Here is a 25,975-nt window from a genome sequence, read left to right on the forward strand (position 1 = left end):
CAGTTAGCCCTGGGGCATAGCCAGAAGTCCACTTTGGGGGTTCCCAAAAGTGGACTGAGTTTGTTCTCGATATTCTCTGCTACTTCCCCCTGGCCACCTGTCAATGCACACAACACTGCCTTTGCTGGCAAGGAAACCAAGCCCCACCAGCCAATGAACTCTCCTGCTTGAGTCGCGCCTCCAGAAAAAGGAGGACGGATTGAGCCAGCCGGGTTTTACTCTCTGCAAACTAGTAACAGATAGAGGGCTCAGAGTATTCACAGCTCCAACCTTTTGAAGGAATGGGCCTTGGAAGCAATACAGTTGAGGTAAAGAAAAAGCACAAGACCATTCTGTCATCTGTGATGGTGAGGCCCAGAGAGAATTCCTAATTCTGAAAATCTGCCTGAATTGGGTCAGAATGGATAGACGACTCAGTTCAGGGTTCTGGCAGCCAAGTATGGGACTGAAGAAGTTAAATATGCAGGCACATTGGAAAAATAGTTCCATTGCCCCAGGAAACTCAGAGAGCCACATCCAAGAAAGAGAATAAGCTGGGAACAGTTCCTATTTGGCAGTCCAAGGAATGCAGTGACAGAATTGGAAGAAGGATATGCTCTGCAGGTACCTAAATCGGTCCCCTGTTTTCAGCCAAACTTAGGGACCTATGTTTTCTGATAAAAATTCAACTAAATTTAGGAGTTTAAGAGTTATGCTTCTAAATCTAGGTCTGCTGCTCATTTGCTTAGATTTAGGAGCCTAAATTAGGTCAAAGTGCTATCTAGACCTCTAGTGGTAGTACTGCATGACTACTGCTAGAGATCACAGAGCCAATATGAGCAGAAAAAACCAAGGATTGATCCTGCCCACCCAACACTAGACCACCAAGGATCCCTTCAGGTAGGCCCAGAGAAGCTGTAGGGCAGAAACTCTTCAGGAGGGGGGAATGTTTGGGGAGAAACTCTTTGATGAGGATTGTTTGGAGAACTACAGGGAACCAGGGATGTTCAAGGCTGATTTTTGGTGCCACCTGGCAGAGGCATAGCCAAAACTCCATTTTTGGGGATTCCCAAATATGTTCAAAAAGTTGGGGGTGGGATTAATAAATCGCTAGAGTACGAAACTGTAACAAGATCCCACATGCAAGGTAGACACCAGTTTATAATCTACTTGATCTTCTCGGTCTCCGTTTGGGAAAGAAAAAGGCCTCAAAGAGCTCTTGGATATTTAATATCTAAAAGAGCTAAACAGATCAATTCAATCCTCTCTTCATCATCGGCCAAAAAAACCTTCCAAAGTTCAACTATGTTGATATATTTCTTTACTATTCTTTTTATTTTTTTATTACTTGTTTTGCTGAGCTTATCATTTCAGACTTAAATTTGAAAATTTAAATAATCCATAATCCTAAGGAGTTAATTCACTCCATTGGCTGCCATACACATCCAAGCTAGTCTATCCAACGATGAGCTATGGTACTGAAAAAAGGACACATCTTTTTAATGTCCGTGTTCTTAGTCATCGAAACGCTGGCCACCGTCGGCTTGGGAGCAGAGGGGTAAAGACAGCAAGTTATAGCACAGGAGTTCTGAGGTGCTGATGAGATAGAGACAACAGCAGAACATGGTACCTTAAAATAATAAGTGTTATGATAAAATTGCTGTTTAACATGTGTAACCCTTAGTTAGAGTGGGATTTGTTGGCAGAGTGGGCATGGGTGGAGCGTCACTGGGGGGAGTGACTAGGAGGTCCAGGGAGGAGTTTAGGAGGAAATAAAAGAGAAAACCTAGAGCAGGTTGCCTTAAGGTATTGAGATGCCTACGAACCCCCTGCCAAGTGACCCGAAGAAAAGAAGGGGGGGTCCTGTAGTGCCACCCTAATAGACTAGAATCGAGGAACAGTTGTTGTCAACTTGCAACAGCTGGCGAAGGGTGCCAGAGTTTTGGGCAGAATTGGGGAGTGCGGCCCGTAAGCAGGGTTTTGGGGCAGTGATAAGCCTGCCCAAACCCGGGGTGTTGCCTTCCAAGGTACACTGTGAAGAAAGCTATCCTTCACCAATTCCTGTCTGATGGTAATGGAGTGTATCAGGAGGAGGTAAAGCTAGACTGAGATTATATCTGGCTGTAGGACAGGCATAAAGAGATTATGCACATGTGCATAGCCCTGGGAAGAAACCGGGATGCATTAAGAAACTGTCACATCCTTAACTACACGTCAGCCTTATTCAATTACATGATATCATGTTTTGTTGGGGGGGGATGAGAAATGTTGGAATATTTGGATCTAAAGTATGAGTAGCTCATGGGAGGGGAGTAAGAGGGGGAGAAAATGTAAAAATGTATGATGGTGTATTTGCTATCCTGTTATCAACCGGTCCGTTTGGTTCTTCACTGGTTGTATATTGAGAATGTTGACTGTCAAGTTGGTTATACCATCAATAAAAATGTTGAAACATAAAAATATCGAAACATATATGAGATCATGTTTATTGGTCAGTACAAAAGCTAGGAGTTAAAGGCAGACAGGCATAGGTTTCAGCCCAGGAGCAGACGTGTTGCCTAGGCCCCTTGTGCCCGCTGAGACTCTCTGTTTGGCTGCACCGAAACCTCCCAGCTGCTGACGGGAGATGTTGTCTGCAACTCAAGCATATGATTTATGATTTACTTACTTGAATAAAGTTTATGTAATAACCTTTGACTGCCTCTATAGTATATGTCTGACAGATATACTCAAAAGAACTTAAAACAGAACAAGAGGGAAGCCTCCGATGCTGGTGCAGTCAACAGATGTGCATCACTGCTGCACTGGTGAAGCTGTTAAGGTAGACCAGGGGTTTGCTTGGCCATGGGCAAAGAAGGCAAATGCCAAATCTAGGGGTGGAGGAGAGAGATGAAAGACAAATGGAGGGGGGGAGGTTGGAAGGCTCACCCAACCGTGGTCTCATCCAAAATAATAGGTCCAGCTACGCCACTGCCTACACCCCTATCCACATAGAAGTAAGATGGGCTGGTAAGTGCATGGAGGTTAGGTGGATGTGTGTCAGGGGATAAAGGCAAGTGGGAAGTAATTTAGACTAGGCTCAGAGGCTTAGTGGGTGGGAGCTTAATTATGATCTCAAGGCAGAGTGCCTTGGGACCTCAATTTCTACCTCTAATCATTAAAGTTAACTATAGTTCCATTTTAATGTCAAAGTCAATTTTACTGGAGGAGCTAAGATGGCAGTTTGAGGAGAGCTTGAGTTATGACTCAAGTTATGACTTCCCCATAGTGACGTGGGGAAGTAAAAGGAGAAAGTGCAAATGTTCCCTCTCCCCAACTACAAACTGCTCCCTCATTAAGGAAATCTACCATTCCTGAGTTCATTTCCCAGCTGGTCTCTGGCAGTAGCTTCAAAGGGCTTAGAAATTTTATTGAACCTGGGTGGGAGGATGGCCCCGCCTGCCAAAGTATGTTGCTTCCAGGGTCAGAGTGGCAGGAACTGTAATGCCCCACTGGGAGTATTAAATATAAAGTTCCTGAGGGGAACCCCATGGTAAAGCATCCCAGTAACTTCTTTTCGGGGCAACAGGTACTGGAAGAGCAGAATGGCAGAAGAGTTGTGCCCTGTATTTGGCGTCACTTGTAAGGCTACAATTGTTGAAGGAAGATAGCAGGGGGGGTCCTTTCTACCCCTGTCCCCCCACTGATGAGGCCAGCCCAGATTACTCAGGGAAATATCTGGGAAGCTTTGACTTTGGTTCATTCTTCTATTACAAACTTGGCAAATTTAACTAAATTGGATATAGAGGTACAACAGTAGTCCCAAATGCATGCTAAAGAATTTAAGGAACACATTGATAAAGAAGGCTATAGAAACACATTCCTAGTCCATGTGGACTTAATTAAAGATAAAACTCTGCTGAGTCATAGGATGGAAAATTAAACTGTGAGATATCTGAATATGTGTGCACATTATTTTCCTAGAACTGTGAGATAACTTCCCCCCAAATGATGTTAAAAATACCACTGCTCTTCCTTTAATTACAGTTTTTAAAAAAAAATGCACTTGCTACAGATATCAGTGTAACGTTTTCTTTAAAATAATGTTAAAAAAATGGTTTTTACCTCTATCTCATCCCACTTCAGATCTACAACTTTCTGTCCTGCTTTTGGTTGCCATGTGGGTAGGGTCACTGTTGCTCGTGATCGAGGTAAAATAACTTCGGGCACCTGGGTTGATGAAACCGGCCTAAGTTGTCTTGATGCCACGGACTCTGTCGTACCAGAGACAGAAGAGCTGGGCAATGAGTGTTCACAGTGCTTGCCTCCATACCCTTCACTGCAAATGCAGATGTAGCCTCCTCCCCGTGTGGTACAGTTGCCATAGTGACAAGGATTGTTTTCACAGGGATCTATGGAAAACTGAGAGCAGACAATTGAGAAGGAAATTAGTGCAGAGAAAGCAATTCATTATTTCTGCATAACAAATATAGAGTTTCAGCAACAAAGTTTGCTTTTCACTATAATGCTATATGCCAGTGGTTTCCATGATAACCATAATGAATATGCATGATATAGATTTGCATTTACATACAATGGAGGCAGTATGTGTGAACCTCACTTATGCAGGTTCATTGTGGACACCCTGAAAACCCAACTGGCTAGGTGTATCCTGAGGACAAACATGCATTTCCCTTAAATTAGCAGATGTTTCCTGAATTTAGAAAAAATGTTAAAAAAAGCTTTGTCCTCTAGCAGCGCCATGCTTTCTTACATTATGACAACATCCTAGAAATAAGATAAAATAATCTGGCTACTATGGTCAGCAGTTTTTAATTTACTCTATTTATCTGTATTTTCCCACTCAAAGTAAAGCCCTTTTTTTTGAAACTGTCAGGCTTCATTTCTGTAGCGCAGGAATGGCTAAAGTGAGTAAATGAGTCAGAACAATAAAAATGTTAACCTTACATCAAAACTGTCATGCTGTCTCCACATAAACTTAGTTCCATATGTGCCTTGTGATCATTATATGCAATCTTTGAATGGCTCTTCCCTAACGATTATATTTACTTTTCATCTTTACAGATTTGAAAGTGACGCTCTGTCAAGTTGGTTTTTTCCAATGAAGAAAATTACTTAAGGGTAGATTTTCAAAAGGGTTTAAGCAGGCAGGAGAAGCTGTCTCCCAGATATTCAGTGGAACTTAACCACACAATGCTGCTGAATATGTCCTCTGACTACTGCAATGCTGGGCTGCTGTGTTGGTACGGTCCATGGGCAGAGTTGGGGGGCAGTCGCCTACTTTGTGGGCACCAGTGATATTCAGTGCCAGTGCCCACATAGCTAACTGAGCCACACAAAAAGCAGTCCTAATTTTACCTGGTTAACTATGTGGTTGCTGGCTGTGAATATTATCTGGCAGCCAATAACTTCTGGGTCCATGGATGACTGCAGAATTCAATACCAGTGCTAGATATGGCCTGGCATTGAATATCCAGGTTAGATTCAGCCCCCAGAAGTCAGTGACTTTAAAACCACTGACTGCCGCACGCTGAAGAAGTTTTTTTTTGAGGGGGGGAGGGTTAATTCTATAGAATAAGATTCAGAGAAGAGAAACAGGTTGTGAACCCACTAGGATGATCTTATTTAAATACAACTGGCACTCAAAACATGATTAGATTAGTCTAACGACGGTTACTTCTAACAACATAGATACTCCATCAGCAAACGACCTTGCGAATTACTTCAAAGAGAAAATTACAAAGCTACGATCTATGTTACCCAGCAACACAATTGATTATGTAAACCTACTTGAGTGTCTAGTGGAGAAATAGCCTAGTGGTTAGGGTGTTGGACTCTGGTCCTGGGGAACTGAGGAACTGAGTTCGATTCCCACTTCAGGCAAAGGCAGCTCCTTGTGACGCTGGGCAAGTCACTTAACCCTCCATTGCCCTAGGTACAAATAAGTACCTGTATACAATATGTCAGCCGCATTGAGCCTGCCATGAGTGGGAAAGCGCGGGGTACAAATGTAACAAAAAAAATACATGGGGAATATCCAGCAGACTGATGATGGACCAACTTCGACTCACTATCGATCGAAAACATCTCTCAGTCACTCAAAAGACACGCCAAGTCCCAATGCAAATTAGACATCTGTTCTAGTAATCTTATAAGATCTGCCCCCCAACAATTCTTAACAGACCTCATGAGAAACCTGAACTACATGCTACAAAAGGGTCTCTTCCCAAAGGATAAAGGAAATATTCTACTCACTCCTTTACCTAAAGACGCAAAGAAAAGTTCAAATGACTTAACCAACTATCGCCCAGTAGCATCTATCCCATTGATAACCAAACTTATGGAAGGCGTAGTGACTAAACAGCTCACTAACTACCTAAACAAATACTCAATTCTGCATGAATCTCAATCAGGATTCGATCGAACTACAGCACAGAAACAGTACTAGTAACTTTAATGAATAAATTTAAACAAACAATTGCAACTGGCAATAACATACTTCTCCTACAATTTAACATGTCCAGTGCCTTCAACATGGTCAACCATGGAATACTACTACACATCCTGGAATACTTTGGAGTTGGAGGTAACATTCTTAAATGGTTTAGAGGATTCCTGACAACAAGATCATACCAAGTAACAACTAACGCGGCGATATCAGCCCCATGGATACCTGAATGCGGAGTTCCCCAAGGATCCCCCCTCTCACCAACCCTCTTCAACCTAATAATGATACCCCTAGCCAAGCTATTAGCCAATCAAAATCTTAACCCATATATACAAGCAGACGGTGTCATGATTTACATCCCATTCAAACATGACTACTACTACTACTACTATTTAACATTTCTAAAGCGCTACTAGGGTTACGCAGAGCTGTACAATTAACATAGAGGGACGGTCCCTGCTCAAGGAGCTGACAATCTAAGAGACAAGTGAACGGACAGTCCGATAGGGGCGGTCAAATTGGGGCAGTCTGGATTTAGTGAATGGTAAGAGTTAGGTGCCGAATGCAGCATTGAAGAGGTGGGTTTTAAGCAAAGACTTGAAGATGGGCAGGGAGGGGGCTTGGCGTAAGGGCTCTGGAAGTTTGTTCCAAGCATAGGGTGAAGCGAGGCAGAATGAGCGGAGCCTGGAGTTGGTGGTGTTGGAGAAGGGTACAGAGAGGAGGGATTTGTCCTGTGAACGGAGGTTACGGGCGGGAACATAGGGGGAGATGAGGGAGGAGAGGTAGTGAGGGGCAGCAGACTGAATGCATTTGTAGGTAAGAAGGAGAAGCTTGAATTGAATGCGGTATCTGATTGGAAGCCAGTGAAGTGACCTGAGGAGAGGGGTGATATGAGTAAAATGGTTTTGGCGGAATATGAGACGTGCCGCAGAGTTCTGAACAGATTGAAGGGGGAATAGATGGCTAAGTGGGAAGCCAGTGAGGAGTAAGTTGCAGTAGTCAAGGCGAGAGGTAATGAGAGCATGGACGAGAGTTCGGGTGGTGTGTTCAGAGAGGAAAGGGCAAATTTTGCTGATGTTAAATAGGAAGAAGCAGCAGGTCTTGGCAGTCTGCTGGATATGCGCAGAGGAGAGGGAGGAGTCAAAGATGACTCCGAGGTTGCGGGCAGATGAGACGGGGAGGATGAGGGTGTTATCAACTGAGAAAGGTGTTATCAACTGACCTAAAGGAAATCACCAACGAAATCAACCAAAGCTTCCAAATCATGGACTCCTGGGCGGATGCATTTCAGCTAAAACTCAATACAGAAAAAACACAATGTCTTATACTCATCTCACAACACAACACAAATAAATTCAACACCATAACCACCCCAAACTTTTCCCTCCCATCTCAAACAATCTGAAAATTCTGGGAGTTACCATGGATCGAAATCTCACACTTGAAAATCACGCGAATAATACAACTAAGAAAATGTTCCACTCTATGTGGAAACTCAAAAGAGTAAAACCCTTCTTCCCAAGGGCCATTTTTCGGAACCTGGTACAGTCAATGGTTTTAAGTCACCTGGACTACTGCAATTCACTCTACACTGGCTGTAAAGAACAGATCATCAAGAAACTTCAAACAGCCCAGAATACCGCAGCCAGACTCATATTCGGAAAAACAAAATTTGAAAGCGCAAAACCCTTAAGAAAGAAATTACACTGGCTCCCACTCAAAGAATGTATCACGTTTAAGATCTGCACGATTGTTCACAAAATCATTTACGGAGATGCCCCGACCTACTTGCTAGACCTCGTGGACCTACCACCCAGAAAAGTTAAAAGATCTTCTCGCACCTTTCTCAACCTACACTTCCCCAGCTGTAAAGGATTAAAATACAAACTAACACATACGACCAGCTTTTCCTACATGAGCACACAGCTGTGGAATGCACTACCAACACACTTGAAAATGATCAACGAATTAACTAACTTCCGCAAATCTCTGAAAACTTATCTCTTTAACAAGGCCTACCACGATAACCCATAACTAACTATAACACAACGCCTACCCACCTTTATTCAGAATGTCTCATTCTATAACTGCTTGACCAGATCCTCTTGTTTTACTTGATTTCTTTGTAACACCAATTGTATTCTTTACCCTGGTATGGCGATGCCATAACAGGTCTTTGTAAGCCACATTGAGCCTGCAAATAAGTTGGGAAAATGTAGGATACAAGTGCAATAAATAATAATAATAATAAACCTTAAAAGGAGAGAGATACCCTCAATGAAAGAATTCAGCAGACAAAATGGATATTTTTTATTTGCTCAATAAATCAGCAGTAATTAGCCCTGTGTGAATAAGTATGTGAATCCTTCATTCAATAACTGGTGGCACCTCTTTGAGTAACAACGAAATTAACTAAATATTTCCTGTAACTATTGATCAGTCTCTCACAGTATCACTAAGGAATTTTGGCCCTTTCTTCAATACCAGGGGTGCAGCCAGTATGGGGCCACGGGGGCCTGGGCCCCCGTAGATTTGCCCCTGGACCCCCCTGCCGACGACCCGATGACCCCCCCTCCCGCCGCCGCCTACCTTTGCTGGCGGGAGACCGCAACCCCCGCCAGCCAAGCCGAGGTCCTCTTCTTCCCAATCCCGCGCAAGGCTTCGTTCTAGTCTGGCATCCTGCACGACATCAGACTCACAGAAACAGAATGAAGCCTTGTGTGAGATATGAGCATAATTCTTCCTGTTCATCTGCCCTTACTTGCTAAGTTTCTTGTTAAAGTAAATTTTAAGTTGTCGAGATACACTCCACCTTGGAGGGACAGAGTCGAGATTGAAGTTTCAGCATACTAAAAAGGCAGGTGTGTTTGCAAAGGCATTGATGTGCAGTTCTACTAATAAGATAATGAGGACAAGGAAAGTGGATGTTACATTTTACATTCATCCTTTGGATTTCAGCTTGCATATTTAAATGTGGCAGTAAAGTGATTGCAGGCAAGTGCTTTTGGTTTTTTGTTGTTAATTAAGAGATGTCATTATGGTATGAGCATGCTCTGTGAGCTTCCTCTGTCCAATTCCAGATGTTAGCAATAGAAGGAGTGACTCTGCACATCCAAAAAGAGATAATGAGGCTCATGCATATTGCAGTGAAGCAGACAGTACATCATTTTCTTTTCCTGAGATAAGTAGGATGCCTGAAGTATGGTTTATTAAACTTGGTATGCAATTACTTATTTGCCAGGAATGTTTCTAAGCTCTAAAGTTAAGTGACTCAAGTCTTCTTTAATTTCGTCTTCACTCAATTATTCACGTTCACAATATCCCACCAGGGCTCAGATTTGCTGACATTTACTCCACATTCAGTTATCTTTCTTTATAACGCTTTTTCTATCATCTGGCTTTCCAAACCATTTCTGCTTTTCACGCTGCATCTACATTCCCTTTTCTCCATTAACTACCTGCAATAAATTACCAGAAATGTCTAGGCACTAGAAGCAAGCTCTTAATAAATTATTTTCATAGTAGATCAGGTACTGCCACTTAAGTTTTATGGTTTAATTACTGAGGCATCCATTTACTTCCTCATCTTCTCCCCAAGGGTGAACATTAAGATTTAAATATCTTCCATAGAATTTGACCCCAAATTCGAAAAAGAAGCATGAGTTAATTCCCAAGGGCAATGAGAAGTATGCTGAAACCTCACAATACAAGAAGTCACTGAGAAAAAATAAGATACCAACAATAAAATAGATGATTAAAAAATAAAAACTTAATAACACCAGAAGTCCTCTTGATAAATAGTCTTTTTTATAAAATAATTGGTCTAACCCAGGGGTTCTCAACCCAGTCCTCAGGACACATCAAGCCAGTCTGGTTTTCAAGATATCAACAATGGATATGCATGAGATAAATTTGCATGCAGTGCCTCCCTGGTATGCAAATATATATCATGCATATTCATTGGGGGTATCCAGAAACACTTGCTGGCTTGGTATGTCCCGAGGACTGGGTTGAGAACCTCTGCTCTAACCTCATTAGGTGGCCCTTTTACTAAAAGGCATTAAACCCTAACAATGGTTCCCAACTCTGGTCCTGGAGGCACCCCAGTCAGTCAGGTTTTCAGGATATCTACATTGAATATTCATGAGAAAAATTTGCATGCAGTGGAGGTAGTGCATGCAAATCTCTCTCATGAATATTCATTGTGGGTATCCTGAAAACTTAACTGGCTGGGGTGCCTCCAGGACCACATGCACTCAGCATGTGAGGAAACGCTTACTGCAAAATGTGTGCAAGTGTTTTTGCTGTAATTTTGCATTTTCTGCTCACTAAAGGGTCCTTTTACCAAATGGTGGTAAAAGGTGGCCCATGGTGGCATCGGTGAGTGGCACTGACACACATCAAGGCCATCTTTTACCACTGTGGAAAAAGATAATTTTCTTTAATCTTTCAACGGTTTTTATTGAATCAGCATGTTATACAGAAACAACAAATTCCATATATGATAATTTACAGAACATAACATAACATACGCATATGAATAAATCATGAACGTCTATTATCAAAGTGTTTTAATTTTCTCTCAGCCCTCCCTCAAATCTCTGTTCCTGTAATCCAAATGTTTGCGCTTTCATCTGTAAACTACAAAACTCCCCCCATTTTTTACTAATGTTGCCAGTTGTGTAGCATTGCAGACATCTCGTATACACACACTTAACCCATAACCCTCTCCTCTACAGGCCCCTCCCCCCTCCCACCCCCCCCTTCCTTGAGTTCTGCATACTTGCCCATACCAGATTATTCCCTATCCCCCTTATTACCCCATGGCAACCTATTCAGAATTTGACTGCGAGCTCTAGGTGATACTTTATTAAGATATGGCATCCAGATTGCTAGGAACCGTTCCTGTCTCTTTGGCGAAACCCTCGCTTCTCTGGATTCCCACAACATGAGTTGGTGAAGTTTGTTTCTCCAGTACCAATATGAGGGAGGCATGTCCGACACCCAATGATTAAGAATACATTTCTTCCCTACTATGCATGACTTACTTAACAGTACGCGTTCTCCCCGTGTACCCACTCCCCAATGCCCCACAAGATTAAACATCATTCTTTAAAGATAATTTTCTTTAAAAGGGCCAGTAAATGGCCATGTGCTAATGAAACACATTGGCATGTGGCCATTTGCTGGGGGAGCCCTCGTCACCTCCTATTTAGGTGGTGGTGAGGGCTCCAGTGCTAACTCAGCAGTAACCAGGCAGCACCACTGGGCACACCACTGACACTAGAAAATTTTAAAAATTTCTTAACACCAGAAGCCGGAACTACTGATGGGCTCCTGAGTGAGCCAGGAGGTAGGGTCAATTTCCTGCTTGCAAACCCGATGGTAGCCCTACTGCCGGCTAGTAAAAAGACCCCTAAGGGTGCATTAATCATTTTTTTTAATTATTTTTTGGAAGAGGGCATGCCATGGGTGGGGAATAGGCATGTCTGCTTTAACAAGGTAGCATATTTTGACTAGTACACTCTAACAGGTTAACGCAGAGTTAATGCAGAAGCACACAGTGCCTCCTAAATAGGAGGCAGTAAGGGGTCCTGCTTTAAAATTTTTGCAGATCTCACAGACTAATGAAAAAATTAGTGTGACACCTGCAAAAAGAAAAAAAGCCCTATTTTACAGCTGTGTTAAAAATAGGCTTAGCGCACAGGAAAATCCCATTTTTTAACACATTTTAGTAAAAAGGTCCTTAGACGGGCTATTCTTCCTCCTAAATATTTCTGGTCACCCTTCTCAAAAATATATAGAAGAACAGGAAAGGTACAGACAAGTGCAACAAAAATGATAAAGGGAATCGAATAACTCCCTTATAAAGAAAGACGGAACAGATTACAGCTCTCCAGCTTAAAGAAAAGAGATCTGAGAATTAATATGGAAGAGATGTATAAAAGAACAGGGTGGAACAGGTAACTAGTGAACATTTATTTCTTCAAACTGTACCAAGACTAAGGGACACTCCACAAAACTAACAGCAGATATAAAAGAAATTGGAAAAAGTACTTTTTCATTTAACAATTAAGTAGTAGATTTTTTGCCAGGGGACATTGGAAGGCATCTAGTCTAGGGGATGGGATTTGATATACCGCCTTTCTGTGGCTAGATTTAAAAGTGGTTTGAACGAATTCCTAGAGAAGAAGTCCATAAAAAATTATTAACCAAGTAGAGTAGGAAAGCTACAGCTCATCCCAGGGAGGGAAATGCAAATTTCAAACTTATGCTTTCTTGTCTAAAATTCTCAAAAAGATCGTTTTTGTCTTCTTCCTTTGTTGAAAAGTTCCTTGCACTTCACCCACAACAGTCCGGTTTCTGTCCGCACTTTAGCACCGAGACAGTCCTCACAGCTCTCCTTAGTGAAATCCATTCCCACCTGGACAAACATCTTGCTGTTCTTGCCATCTCACTTGATCTTTCAGCTGCTTTTGGCATCATGAACCATGATTTTATCCTTTCCTAACTATCCACACTGGTTATCTCTGGCTCAGTTTTAGCCTGGTTTTCATCATTCCTTTCTGGTCGCTCATTCCAAGTCATCACTACTTCTTCCACATCTTCCCCCACCCCTTATCATGCAGTGTACCACAGGCTTGTATCTTGTCCCCACTTTTATTTAATCTCTTTCTCAGCCCTCTTGCCACACTCATCCAGTCCTTTGGGATCTCATGCTACATGTATGCAGATGTTATCTTACTGACTTTGCCTACTAATCTCTTTTTCTCCTTCCATCACTTCCCTTCAAAATTGTTTGAATGTAGTTTCAAAATGGCTTGCTCAATACTTAGAAAACAGTAGCCTGTTGGTTCACGGGCGGTCTAACTACACCCAGTATTCCTCTTAATTTATTCAACTCTGTTGGTTGAATCTTTCCAATACCTATGTTTAATACTGGACTCTCAGCTTTCATTTTCTGCTCAAATTTCTCTCATCTATGCATGACAGGTTTTTTTGTACATAGACAATTGTGCTCAATCCGACGTTTTTTTGACCATGATTCTTTCCATGCACTCATCTTATCTTTATTTACAACGACTTGATTATTGCAACATAGTATACCTAGGATATAACCAGTCATTTAAAAAAAAACTGTAGTCCCTCCAGAATACCACCATGAGACTCCTTTGCCATGCCCATTCTTCACATCATATCTCTGGCTTCCAGTTGAGCAGCACATTCTCTTCAAAGTTCTTATGCTCACTTTCAAAGCTTATAGATCTGGCAATTCACCCTATCTAGCATCTCTGACCATCCCCTGTTCACCTTGCCGCCTCTCTGTAAATGACTATCAATTGGTTCTTCTCAGTCCAAAAAATGCCTCTCTGAAATCTATGAGACACCAAGCTGTCTACTTTTCTGCACCTGCTCTCTGGAACTCACTACCACTTTTCATTCATTCTGAGCTTTCTTTGCAGAAATTTAAATCCTTGGTTAAAACCTGGCTTTTTCATCACACCATTCCTGCTCCTTAGGGTTAGGTTCTCTTGGGGGTGCTGGTGAGCTCTTGATGGATATGGACCTCTGCTCTCATCTCCCACCTCCCTGAATAGATAATCATCTAGAATAACGTTTTAGGAGAATTTTTTCTTATCTTAAACATCCTTAGCACACACGCTTACTCGATGTCGAGCTCAAAGTCAACTAGATCTGAGCCTTGTACCACTACTGCAGCAGGATCTAAAAGATCGAAAATTGATCCACCAACACCAGCAAAAATGGTGCCCAGGAAATCGGCCGCATTGATTTCAGACTGACTCAGTTTTAGAAGAGCTTCAGGCGCTGAGCAACCTCTCATCTCGCCATTATGAAACCCCCTGTGAATTAAAATCAGAAATTGCTAATATTACCTCATCGCTCACTGCCTTTCAACTTCGAGTAGAGGAATTTGAGCACAGATCCAACCACGCGGCTTTGCAGCTGACCTGGTTCCAAGATTCTACAGCCGCACAATTTTAAAAAATGGAGCTAGAAATTGAAGACCTAGCAAACAGATCCAGACGCAACAACATTCAGATCTTGGGACTCAAAGAGGGACTTAGAAGGCACAAACATGCTAGAATTTCTCAGCAAATGGCTACCCTCAGTCCTACATATTATCTTTGATCCGCCATTAGAATTCGAGCGCACGCACCGCGTGCCATCTTACAAGAAGATTAACCAGCCATACCCAAGACCTATTGTAGCAAAACTGCTAAGATTTCAACAGGCTCTACAAATCCTAGCCATTGTTCGATCGACTTCCCTGCACATTGATGGTGAGAAAGTTCTGATTGTTCCGGATCTTGCTAAAACTACTGCAAGGAAAAAAAAGGCTTTCTTGGAAATGTGCCCAAAGCTCTCTTGGAGCACGTTTTGGTCTGCAGTACCCTGCTCGCATGACTATCACTATTCACAATAATACTAAATCATTTGATTCTCCTGAGCAACTCCAATCCTACTTGGATCAGCTTCAAACACATGGCATGTCTTAATGAGTATGACTTCTGCTATTACATGCAAGGTATAACTGTTTATATGATCTAATGATATGTTACATGAGAATATAAATTTAAATAAGATTCTCTGTTAAAGCTTGTTATAGACATTATACTTGAAACATGTTATTACACAATTTTTCTCCTGCTATACTTATTGTTATAATAATTATCACTGCCATTTTCATTTTACACTACCATATAGTTATAGTTTTTCTAGATCTCATGAGAATTTGATTAATATTTTTCTTTGGTGGGTTTTCATTGATTGGAGTCTCTGTCAAAGTCATCAGCACTATTACACATAGTTTTTCTCTCTTGACTGAGCTATTTCCTATCTAGCTCTTGATGTCTTTCCACACAAATATGCATAAGAGACAATTCTCTTCTATCACTTCTCTGATTGGGACTATGTTAATAAAGAATTCTGCATTTTTCTCCTATCAACCTCCATAATGGCTAACAATATTTCCAATTCGGCTCTAAACAACATATCATGGAATGTTAATGGTTTGAAGCATCCTGTTAAACTTAAAAAAATATTTACACATCTCAAAAAACTCAAACCATCTATTATTTTTCTTCAAGAAACACGTCACAAATTTGGCCCATTTACAGGGTCATTTTCGAAAGAGAAGGACGCCCATCTTTCGACACAAATCGCAAAATGGGCGTCCTTCTCACAGGGTTGCCCCGGCTTAACTGAAAGACGATTTTGGGCGTCCCCAACTGCTTTCCATTGCGGGGACGACCAAAGTTCATGGGGGCGTGTCGGAGGCATAGTGAAGGCAGGACTTGGGCGTGCCTAACACATGGACGTCCTCGACCCACAATGGAAAAAAAAAGGGTGTCCCTGATGAGCACTTGGATGACTTTACCTGGTCGTGTTTTCTTTTTACAACCAAGACTCAAAAAGGTGCCCGAACTGACCAGATGACCACTGGAGAGAATCGGGGATGACCTCCCCTTACTCCCCCAGTGGTCACTAACCCCCTCCCACCCTAAAAAAACATCTTTAAAAATATTTTTTGCCAGCTTCTATGCCAGCCTCAAATGTCATACTCAGATCCATCACAGAAGTATGCAGGTCCCTGGAGCAGTTTTAGTGGGTGCAGTGCACTTCAGGCAGGTGGACCCAGGCCCATCCTCCCCTATCTGTTACACTTGTGGTGGTAAATGTGAGTCCTTCAAAACCCACCACAAACCCACTGTACCCACATCTAGGTGCCCCCCTTCACTTGTAAGGGCTATGGTAGTGGTGTACAGTTGTGGGTAGTGGGTTTTCGGGGGATTTGGGGGGCTCAGCACACAAGGTAAGGGAGCTATGTACCTGGGAGCAATTTATGAAGTCCACTGCAGTGCCCCCTAGGGTGCCCGGTTGGTGTCCTGGCATGTCAGGGGGACCAGTGCACTATGAATGATGGCTCCTCCCACAACCAAAGAGCTTGCATTTGGTTGTTTCTGAGATGGGCGTCCTTGGTTTCCATTATCGCCGAAAATCAGAAACGACCAAGTCTAGGGACGACCATCTCTAAGGACAACCTAAATTTCAGGATTTGGGCATCCCCGACCGTATTGTCAAAATGAAAGTTGGACATCCATCTTGTTTCGATAATACGGGTTTCCCCACCCCTCCACCGGGACGTTTTGCAAGGACGTCCTCAGCAATACTTGGGCATCCCTTTCGATTATGCCCCTCCATATCTCCCCATTTAGTTGGATTTCACAAGTTTTTAATGCTCCTTCAATTGGGAGAAAAAATGGTGTATCGATTCTTTTCCATAAAGATCTCCAAATAAAAATATATGATCATATAGCTGACAAAGAAGGGCGTTCGCTCATTTTTAGAGTAGAATTAGATTCTCAGCAATTGTTGTTAGTAAATATATATGCACCTAATGTTGACTCTCCAGATTTTTTTCTCTCTCTCTCTTTCATTCTCTCTCAGACTTTCAATCATTGCCTCTCATTATCTCAGGTGATTTCAATATTCCCTTAGATATATGGCTAGATAAACACTCTCTAACACCTACGTTAATTTCCAAAACTACAACAACATTACATTCATTAATATCTCAATTTAATTTAGTGGATCCATGGAGGATTAGATACCCAGATGCAAGAGAATATACACATTTCTCATCTCCACATAATAGTTTCTCCAGAATAGATTACTTTTTACTTTCAGCATCTCTGTTGCCCTCCGTCACTGAGACTACCATACACTCAATAGTTATTTCAGATCATGCCCCTATCTCCTCGATGCTAATTTCTTCAGCACAAGTCTGCTCCAGGTCTCCTTTATGAAGGCTAAATTCTAAACTTATCACTGAAGATAAAATTAAATCATGTCTCAATGACTTTATATTAGAATTTTTCCAACATAATTCTGCTGATAATATCTCTCCACTCACTGTCTAGGAAGCATTAAAAGCTACTTTGATGGGTGAGATAATCTCGATTGTTGCATTCAAGCATAAAGAACAAACTGCAGCACTACATGACCAAGAAAAGCAAATAAAAGAATGTGAAAAAGATTATCTCTATCATAATGATAAAAATACACTAAATAAAATTTATCAGTATTCTTATAATAAATTGGTCAGTGAAAGAGCTACACAAGAAATGTTTCAAACTAAAACAGTATATTACGTAGAGGGTAATAAAAGTAGTAAATTACTCGCTAATTACTTCAAACGTAAGAAAACCAAAGTTAAAATTCTGTCTATTAAAAATAACAAAAAAGATAAAGTCACTTCAAATCCTGATATATTAAAATCATTTCAACAATTTTATAGCTCTCTCTATAACTCTGAGGCACAAGAATACCTTACTGACATTGATAATTTTCTTACACCACTTCAGCGCCCAGAATTGTCCGTTTACAGCACAGCCCCCATGTCGCATGCACTGGCATACAGCAGGGTGCTCCAGCACTTCCTGCTAAAGCATGTAACGCATTGCTAGGTCAAACTGAGAAAAAAAATAAACTGCTACAGCAGCACAACTCATTCCTCCCACAACCAGCATCCCACCAGACCTGCCCTGATCAAGGCCACCTGGTCCAGTGCCCCATACACAGAGCAACCCACATATCCAACCCCCAAACACACATAGCAAAATCCCCATCCAATGCTCCACCACATATAGCAACTCCCCTGATCTGATGCCCGCCAACACACACACACACATAGCAACTCTCCTGCTCCGATATCACCCCTCCCCAATCTGATCCCACCCCTGCGTCTTATATGGATGGGTGGCATAAGTGCTCACACCAAACTATAGCTGTGCATTCGACCTGCTACACTAGTATACTATAAAGGGAAGTAGGCATCTACTTTCCTTTATAACAGGGGGTCCACAACCCAGCCTGGTTTTCAGAATTTCTACAATGAATATGTATGAGATCTATTTACATTTAATGCTTCCATTGCGTGCAAATAGATGTCATACATAGTCATTGTGAAAATCCTGAAAACCAGGCTGAGTTGTAGACCTCAAGGACCGGATCTGAGGTCCCCTGCTTTATAGAACAAATGCCACACAGGCACTCTCTGGGCACCTAAATAACTGTTAAAGAATTGCCCTCCATGCAACATCATGGTAAGGTCATATCATTATCATAGAAGTCATATTAAATATCTGTGTAGAAAAAAAGACTGTCCTTTTTTTTGAGTGGCTCATTTTAGTAGCACCTTAACTACCTTATAATTGAAAGAGAAAAACGCCTAGATTTCGACCCAAATCGGGAGATAGACGTTTATCTCACAAAACCGAATAAATCGGTATAATGGAAAGCCGATTTTGGACGTTTTCAACTTCACTCCATCGCGGAAGCATACAAAGTTGACGGGGGCGTGTCGGAGGCATGGCGAAAGTGGAACTGGGGCGTGGTTATCGGCCGAGGAGAGATGGGCGCCTTTCGCCGATAATGGAAAAAAAGTATGCGTTTGTAGCTAGAATTTAGGGCACTTTTCCTGGACCCTGTTTTTTCACGAATAAGGCCCCAAAAAGTGCCCTAAATGACCAGATTACCACCAGAGGGAATCGGGGATGACCTCCCCTGACTCCCCCAGTGGTCACTAACCCCCTCCCACCACAAAAAATGATGTTTCACAACTTTTTATTTTCACCCTCAAATGTCATACCCACCTCCCTGGCAGCAGTATGCAGGTCCCTGGAGCAGTTTTTAGGGGGTGCAGTGGACTTCAGGCAGGTGGACCCAGGCCCATCCCCCCCTACCTGTTACAATTGTGCTGCTTAATGCTTAGTCGTCCAACCCCCCCAAACCCACTGTACCCACATGTAGGTGCCCCCTTCACCCCTTAGGGCTATAGTAATGGTGTAGACTTGTGGGCAGTGGGTTTTGAGGGGGATTTGGGGGGCTCAACACACAAGGGAAGGGTGCTATGCACCTGGGAGCTCTTTTACCTTTTTTTTTGTTTTTGTAAAAGTGCCCCCTAGGGTGCCCGGTTGGTGTCCTGGCATGTGAGGGGGACCAGTGCACTACGAATCCTGGCCCCTCCCACGAACAAATGCCTTGGATTTATTCGTTTTTGAGCTGGGCGCTTTCATTTTCCATTATCACTGAAAAACAATAACTCCCAGCTCACAAATTGTCGACTAAAACATGGGCGTCTATTTTTTTCGAAAATACGGTTCGGTCCGCCCCTTCACGGACCCGTTCTCGGAGATAAACGCCCATGAAGATAGACGTTTTCGTTCAATTATGCCCCTCTAAGTCACCTTTCTTGGTATTATTTAATGTATTTCAAGAGGGGTCCACTGTTTTTTTAAGCAATGGCACTTCCGAGATAGCAGCCATTATTGCCATGGAATATCCTTGGCCTCCATTTGCTCTAATATCAAATTCTACTGAGAAAAAAAAAAAAGCCACAGCATTGGATATTCATTAACAAAAACCACTGAAGAGGTATTAAAGTAGATAAGATTAGTTTATTTAGTAAATATGTATGAATGTGTAGTAAGAAACCATCAACTCACTGCACAGAAGCTACCACACGGCTCTCAGAAGGTAAGAAACTTCCATTTTAAAACCGTCTAAATCAAAACACTATTTTGAAGTCTAACAAGTAGGAAAGATCAAAATGATTACTGAAAAAATAGCCAGTTAGGACAAAATATAAAGTGCATCAAAAGATAATGGGAAAAAAATACCAAAAGCCTTCAAAAAAGGGACACAGTTCCTTTAATCGTATGGCTTGAACATCAATCTTCCATAAAATGACCCGACACAGGCTGCGTTTCAGCGCACAGCTCCTGCGTCAGGGGTCAAATGAATAACAGCATCAAAATGATGAAATGTGCAGAGAACAAACTTTATCCCTTGCACATATATTAGTAGCAGAGACAGTCTCTTTGTAGTCCATTTTTTTTAAGGCTCTTGGTGCTTTTTTTGCCATTTGGACTTTGTTCTGTACTTTGGACCCTCTCTGTGCTGCGCTGTCAAAAGATAATGGAGCATTTTTCTAATCCGTACCAGTAATTGAAAAGGCCTAACACATTTTATTTTTCAAAAATGAATTCAAAAATAGACTGCCTTGATAGATAGCCATAGAATGTGTGAAATTTGCACTAAAAGGCATTTATTCATAAGTTATATACCGTTCTGTGAAAAGAAATTTTTATGTTGGATAGAATTCTTGAAAATAAAAACCTGCATTTATTTTCTTAAAAACAGCTTTCTGTACTTAGGGTTTGGAACTCACATCTTCAATTGTCATTTCACTGACAGTGCTCACACACCTATGTTATCCATTCCTCAGTGAAATCAGTACAGTCAGCAGTTCCAATATTACAGCTGACAAAGCTTCTACAGAAAATACAATATCAGTTGCACCTGAATTACTATTTTATATGCTTGCCACTCTGCACAGATGTAATTTAATGGTTTTCAATGCTACTTTATACTGTGAAGTTTAAATACTGAGACAGAAGGATACTCCAAGGTGACCTTGAGATCCTGTTACATTTTATTATTGCCAGGATTGGCATACAAATGTAAAAACAACAATAACTGGGGCTTTTATGATTCAGATTAGAAAAAGTGTGTTATCTTTATTGGCTTGGATTATTGGATCAGTCAGTATATTTTCTCACATTGTACTGCTGTGGTCTTTTCTGAGCAAAGTTGAAATTTTAGTATATACATGAGGTCCAACATTCAATACTATTTAACCAGCCAGGTTAAGCACTTAAGCAAAAAGGAGCATTAATTGGCACTGATAGGCATACAATTCGCTAAGCATATTATGTACTGATCTCAGTGGCGTAGCCAGAAGTCAATTTTTGGGTGGGCCAACAGGTTGGATGGGTGGGCACTAGACAGTGATGTGCTGGTAAATGTTTAACAACAGGCTCTCTCCCCGGTCCACCTCTGCACCCCCCCCCCCCCCCCCCCGTCCACCTCCCCTCAAAATTGCAGAGCTGGCTATAGGCGGGGTAGAAAGCCTGGGGTTGGGGGAGGCAATGCATTACTCTCTCCAGAAAAAAACATTAAATGATCCCAGGTTCCAATCTAATTCATGTTTAATGTGGGATAAAATGCCATAAATAAGTAAATAAATATAATCTTTTAATGTTGAGCACCTGATTCTCAAAGTGGATATGTTCCAATCATTATAATGAAATAAAATGATTTTTTTCTACCTTTGCTGTCTGGTGACTTTGTTTTTCTGATCATACTGGCCCAGTATCTGATTCTGCTGCTATCTGTCCTCTTTACTCCGTTTCCAGGGCTTCCTTTCCATTTATTTCTTTACTTTCCGCCTTTCTTCTTCATTTCTTGCTCTGGGTCCTTCGCAGACTTGACTGTCCAGTGGATCCAGCTTCTGCCTATTTTCTTCATCCATGTGCAATTTTCTCCTCTCTTCCTTTTCCCTCATCTCATCTCCTTCCTCACTCTTCCCTTCCCTCCATCCATGTCCAGCATTTCTTCTCTCTCCCTTCCCTCTCCTCCATCCATATCCAGCAGCCTCCTCTCTCCTGCCCTTCCCTCCATCCATCCATGTCCAGCAACCCTCCTCTGCCCCCTGCCCTCCCCTCCATCCACCCATGTCCAGCAACCTTCCTCTCTCCTCTTCCCTCCCCTCCATCCACCCATGTCCAGCAACTCTCCTCTCCCCTCCATCCATCCCCAGCAATTCTCTTCTCCCCTGCCCCTATCCATCCATCCCCAGCAATTCTGTTCTTGCCCCTGTCCCCTCCATCCATCCATTCCCAGCAATTCTCCTCTCTCCCCTACCCCCCCACCTCCATCCATCCATCCATCATCCCCAGCAATTCTCCTCTCTCCCCTGCCCCCCACCTCCATCCATCCATCCCCAGCAATTCTCCTCTCTCCCCTGCCCCCACCTCCATCCATCCATCCCCAGCAATTCTCCTCTCTCCCCTGACCCCCACCTCCATCCATCCATCCCCAGCAATTCTCTCTCCCCTGACCCCCACCACCATTCATCCATAACGTGACTCTCCTCTCTCCCCTCCCGCTCCCATCTATGTGTCCAGCGATTCTCCTTCACCCCCATGCATCCTTCCCTCCCATTCCACCTGCCCGCCCTCTCTCTGACGGCAGCGCTTCCCAGACGCTGCCTACCGCCACTACAATCTACCTCCTCCCTCTGTCTCACTCTCAACAGCAGCGGTAGCGATTCAAACATGCTACCTCCTGCTTCTAACCCGGAAGCGTCTCCTCTGCAGAGGAGACGCTTCCGGGTTAGAAGCAGGAGGCAGCGTGTTTGAATCGCGACGCTACCGCTGCTGTTGAGTGAGACAGAGGGAGGAGGTAGATCGTGGCGGCAGAGGCAGTGTCTGGGAAGCGCTGCCGTCAGAGAGAAGGAGGCAGATGCAGGATCAGCACTGCCTGCTCCCTCCGCTTCACTGCTGGGTGGGCCTGAACCCAAACTGGGTGGGCCTAGGCCCATCCAGGCCCACCCGTGGCTACGCCCCTGACTGATCTGTGCCAAACTGTTAATGTGCTCAAGCAAAAAGGAGCATGGTTATGGGTGGCAAAATGGGCATTTTGTGGGCATTCTGAAATTTAGATGCCTAGTTATAGAATATGGCCCAGTGCGCCTAAATCTATGTATCAGGATTTACACCATGAGGCTTATTTTCAAAGCACTTAGCCTCCCAAAGTTCCATAGAAACCTATGGAACTTAGCCTCCCAAAGTGCTTTGAAAATATGCCTCCATGTTTTAGTTGGTGCAAATGGATGCACGCAGATTTAGGCACTGAAATATCAACTAAGCATATTTTTATTGGCGCCTAAATCTAGATGCTGATTATAGAATACGCTTAGTCAGCATTGATTTCAGCGCTGATTTTTTTAAAGTGCCATATACAGAATCTCCTCCTTAGTGGCTAGCCAATAACCAGCTATCTCACACAACTTAGCCGGCTATCGGCGAAACAGCTCGGTATTGAATATCTTGTGTCGGGGGGGGGGGGGTATGGAATCTCTCTATCATCTCTTTTCTGCCATCCTTTTTATGCAGGGTTGTCAAGACAATTGGTTCAGAATTATCAGAAAAACACCAATATGTATCACAGAAGCTGAGTCATTTCAAAGAGATCACATTTTCTGTTCATTTATCCATAGAAATATAAACCTATAGCACAGAATGTGTACAAAGGTCTCCCAGAAATAGAACTGAAAATGAATATTCTTCAGTAGCTGGAATGCAACTAATCTTCACTCTTTTCACTAAGTGGGTCTCCATTTTTCTCTCTTTAAGCCAACAAAACTGACTTCCCTGTTAAAAAAATATACTATCAGGTCAATATTCAGCTGGGGCAGTCATCATTTTTATTAAATGCCGGCCACCACAGCTAGAAAACCTCTGAATATTCAACATCGGTATCTGGATAGTGGCCAACATCAAATATCCAGATAGAGTAGTCAGTGCCAGTGGCATAGCCAAGGGTGGGCCCAGCCCCACCCACTTTGGGTTCAGGTCCAACCTGTAACAGTGCACCTATGATGTGGCTGGCAGGGAACCCCAAGCTCCACCAGCCAAAAACTCCCAACAACTGTCCCTCCTGCATACCTTGTAAATAGCAAATCTTCACCTGCAGTGAGCAGCGACTGATACATACTGCTCACACCAGCCCCAGTCTTCCCTCAGATATATTTTCACCTATGTGGAAATAGGAAGTTGCATCAGAGGGAAGGCTGTGGGGCCAACATGAGAAGCGTGTATTAGTTGCTGCTCGCTGCCGGTGAAAATCTGCTATTTAAAAGGTATGCAGGAGGGGGGATGTTTGAGAGACCATGAGGCATATTTTCAAAGCACTTTGGGAGGCTAAGTTCCATAGGTTTCTATAGAACTTTGGGAGGCTAAGTAATTTGAAAATAAGCCTCTTTATGGCATGCAGGTGGAGAGACCAAATCACTTGTGAGACAAGGCAGAATTCTTCTGCCCACCCATCTTGGGCCCAGGTTCACCCAAAAATGGATGTCTGGCTATGCTCCTGGCCAGTGCTATCCAGATAGTGGTGATATTCAGCCCACAATCTAGATAGCTAACAGCATAAAACAAGGACAGACTTTTTGCTGTCCTAACTTTATTTGGATAACTTTCTAATTACCGGCCTGAATATTGCTACTAACCAGCTTACTCTGGGGACTGCCTTCACTCCACCTGCAATACTGGGACAGTCTGATGCTGAAATTCATTACATTATCTGGATTATGCACCATATGCCTGGAATAGACTTCCTGAGCCGGTACGTCAAGCTCCATCTCTGGCCGTCTTCAAATCTAAGCTAAAAGCCCACCTTTTTGATGCTGCTTTTAACTCCTAACCCTTGTTCACTTGTTCGGAACCCTTATTTTATCATCCTCATTTTAATATTCCCTTATCTCTTGTTTGTCCTGTTTGTCTGTCCTAATTCGATTGTAAGCTCTGTCAAGCAGGGACTGTCTCTTCATGTTCAAGTGTTCAGCGCTGCGCACGTCTAGTAGCGCTATAGAAATGATAAGTAGTAGTAATAGTAATTATGTTACTGAAAATAGATGAATGGCCCCAGTTAACAGCACTTATCCATGGGATATAAGTAACTTTTTTAATATCAGGCTTATGTATTTTTATCAAGGTAAATTTAAATTTACTGTTTCTGGGAAATATATTTAATATTCAGATTTGCCCCAGAATTACCAAAATATATAAATGTTTGCCCACTGTATAATTTTAAATATAAGTCACCATGAGGCAAAAAGGTGCATTTAGAAAATACATAAAATTGCAGTCACAGATCTGCTAAGCAACATTAGTTCTAATTCTCATACTTAAGGCTATCACTGTAGAGCTTCTCTAAAAAGTGTTTCTATAATTACCCTGCATGGCACCAGGATTTTTATGGATTGAAACATGATTTAAAATTGCTACAGAAAACTTCATGCTTTATTTTTTAATGTCTTTTCATCTTAATTGTTTCAGAAAATACATTGGTTTGCTTTGTCTTCCAGCTCATCCAAACACTTTGTTTTAACAGCATCTCACTGTGACACACATTCCTTGATTCCCAAAAGCCTTAAACAAATTATCTCAAAACAAAACTTTGAAAGATGTCATTTGAAAGATGTTGTTCTTCCATTAACAGTATTTTGTTTAGAACTTTAAGCAATAAAGCAGCTATCTGTTGCCATAGTTTTACAACTTGGTATAGAATGCAACATATTGGGATTGCCAAAATAGCTTTGTGCAAAGATGTCCTGTAAATGTTAACATTACATATTATAGAACTGCTTAAGACTGCACTCTCCTCCCACAGAAATATGCAAAGTCATAATTTCAGCCACACAGGTGACTGCTTATTTAGTGGAAGGTCAGCAGGGTCAAGAAAAGTGTATTACCGTCTGTATGACAACACAAAATTTGAAATAATAGAGAGCCTACGGGATGTTCTCCTCAGCCCTCAATTATGATTCCTCAACACAAGATTGGAGGAGGGGAACCAAGTCCTTATCAGTACATTTACAGATGATCAGTTGGGATTTTT

The 25,975-nt window shown here is 42.3% G+C and overlaps 1 protein-coding gene across 1 annotated transcript in view; it reads right to left on the reverse strand.

Moving 5' to 3' along the window:
* DNER (delta/notch like EGF repeat containing) overlaps positions 1-25,975 on the reverse strand; it is a 347,962-nt gene that overhangs the window by 190,108 nt on the left and 131,879 nt on the right. Inside the window, exon 2 of the mRNA XM_030216224.1 lies at positions 4,084-4,380. Coding sequence (XP_030072084.1) covers positions 4,084-4,380 — 297 coding nt within the window. The remainder of the gene's footprint in view (positions 1-4,083; positions 4,381-25,975) is intronic.

This window comes from Microcaecilia unicolor, chromosome 10, assembly GCF_901765095.1.
Source record: "Microcaecilia unicolor chromosome 10, aMicUni1.1, whole genome shotgun sequence".
In the NCBI taxonomy this organism is placed as follows: Eukaryota; Metazoa; Chordata; class Amphibia; order Gymnophiona; family Siphonopidae; genus Microcaecilia; species Microcaecilia unicolor.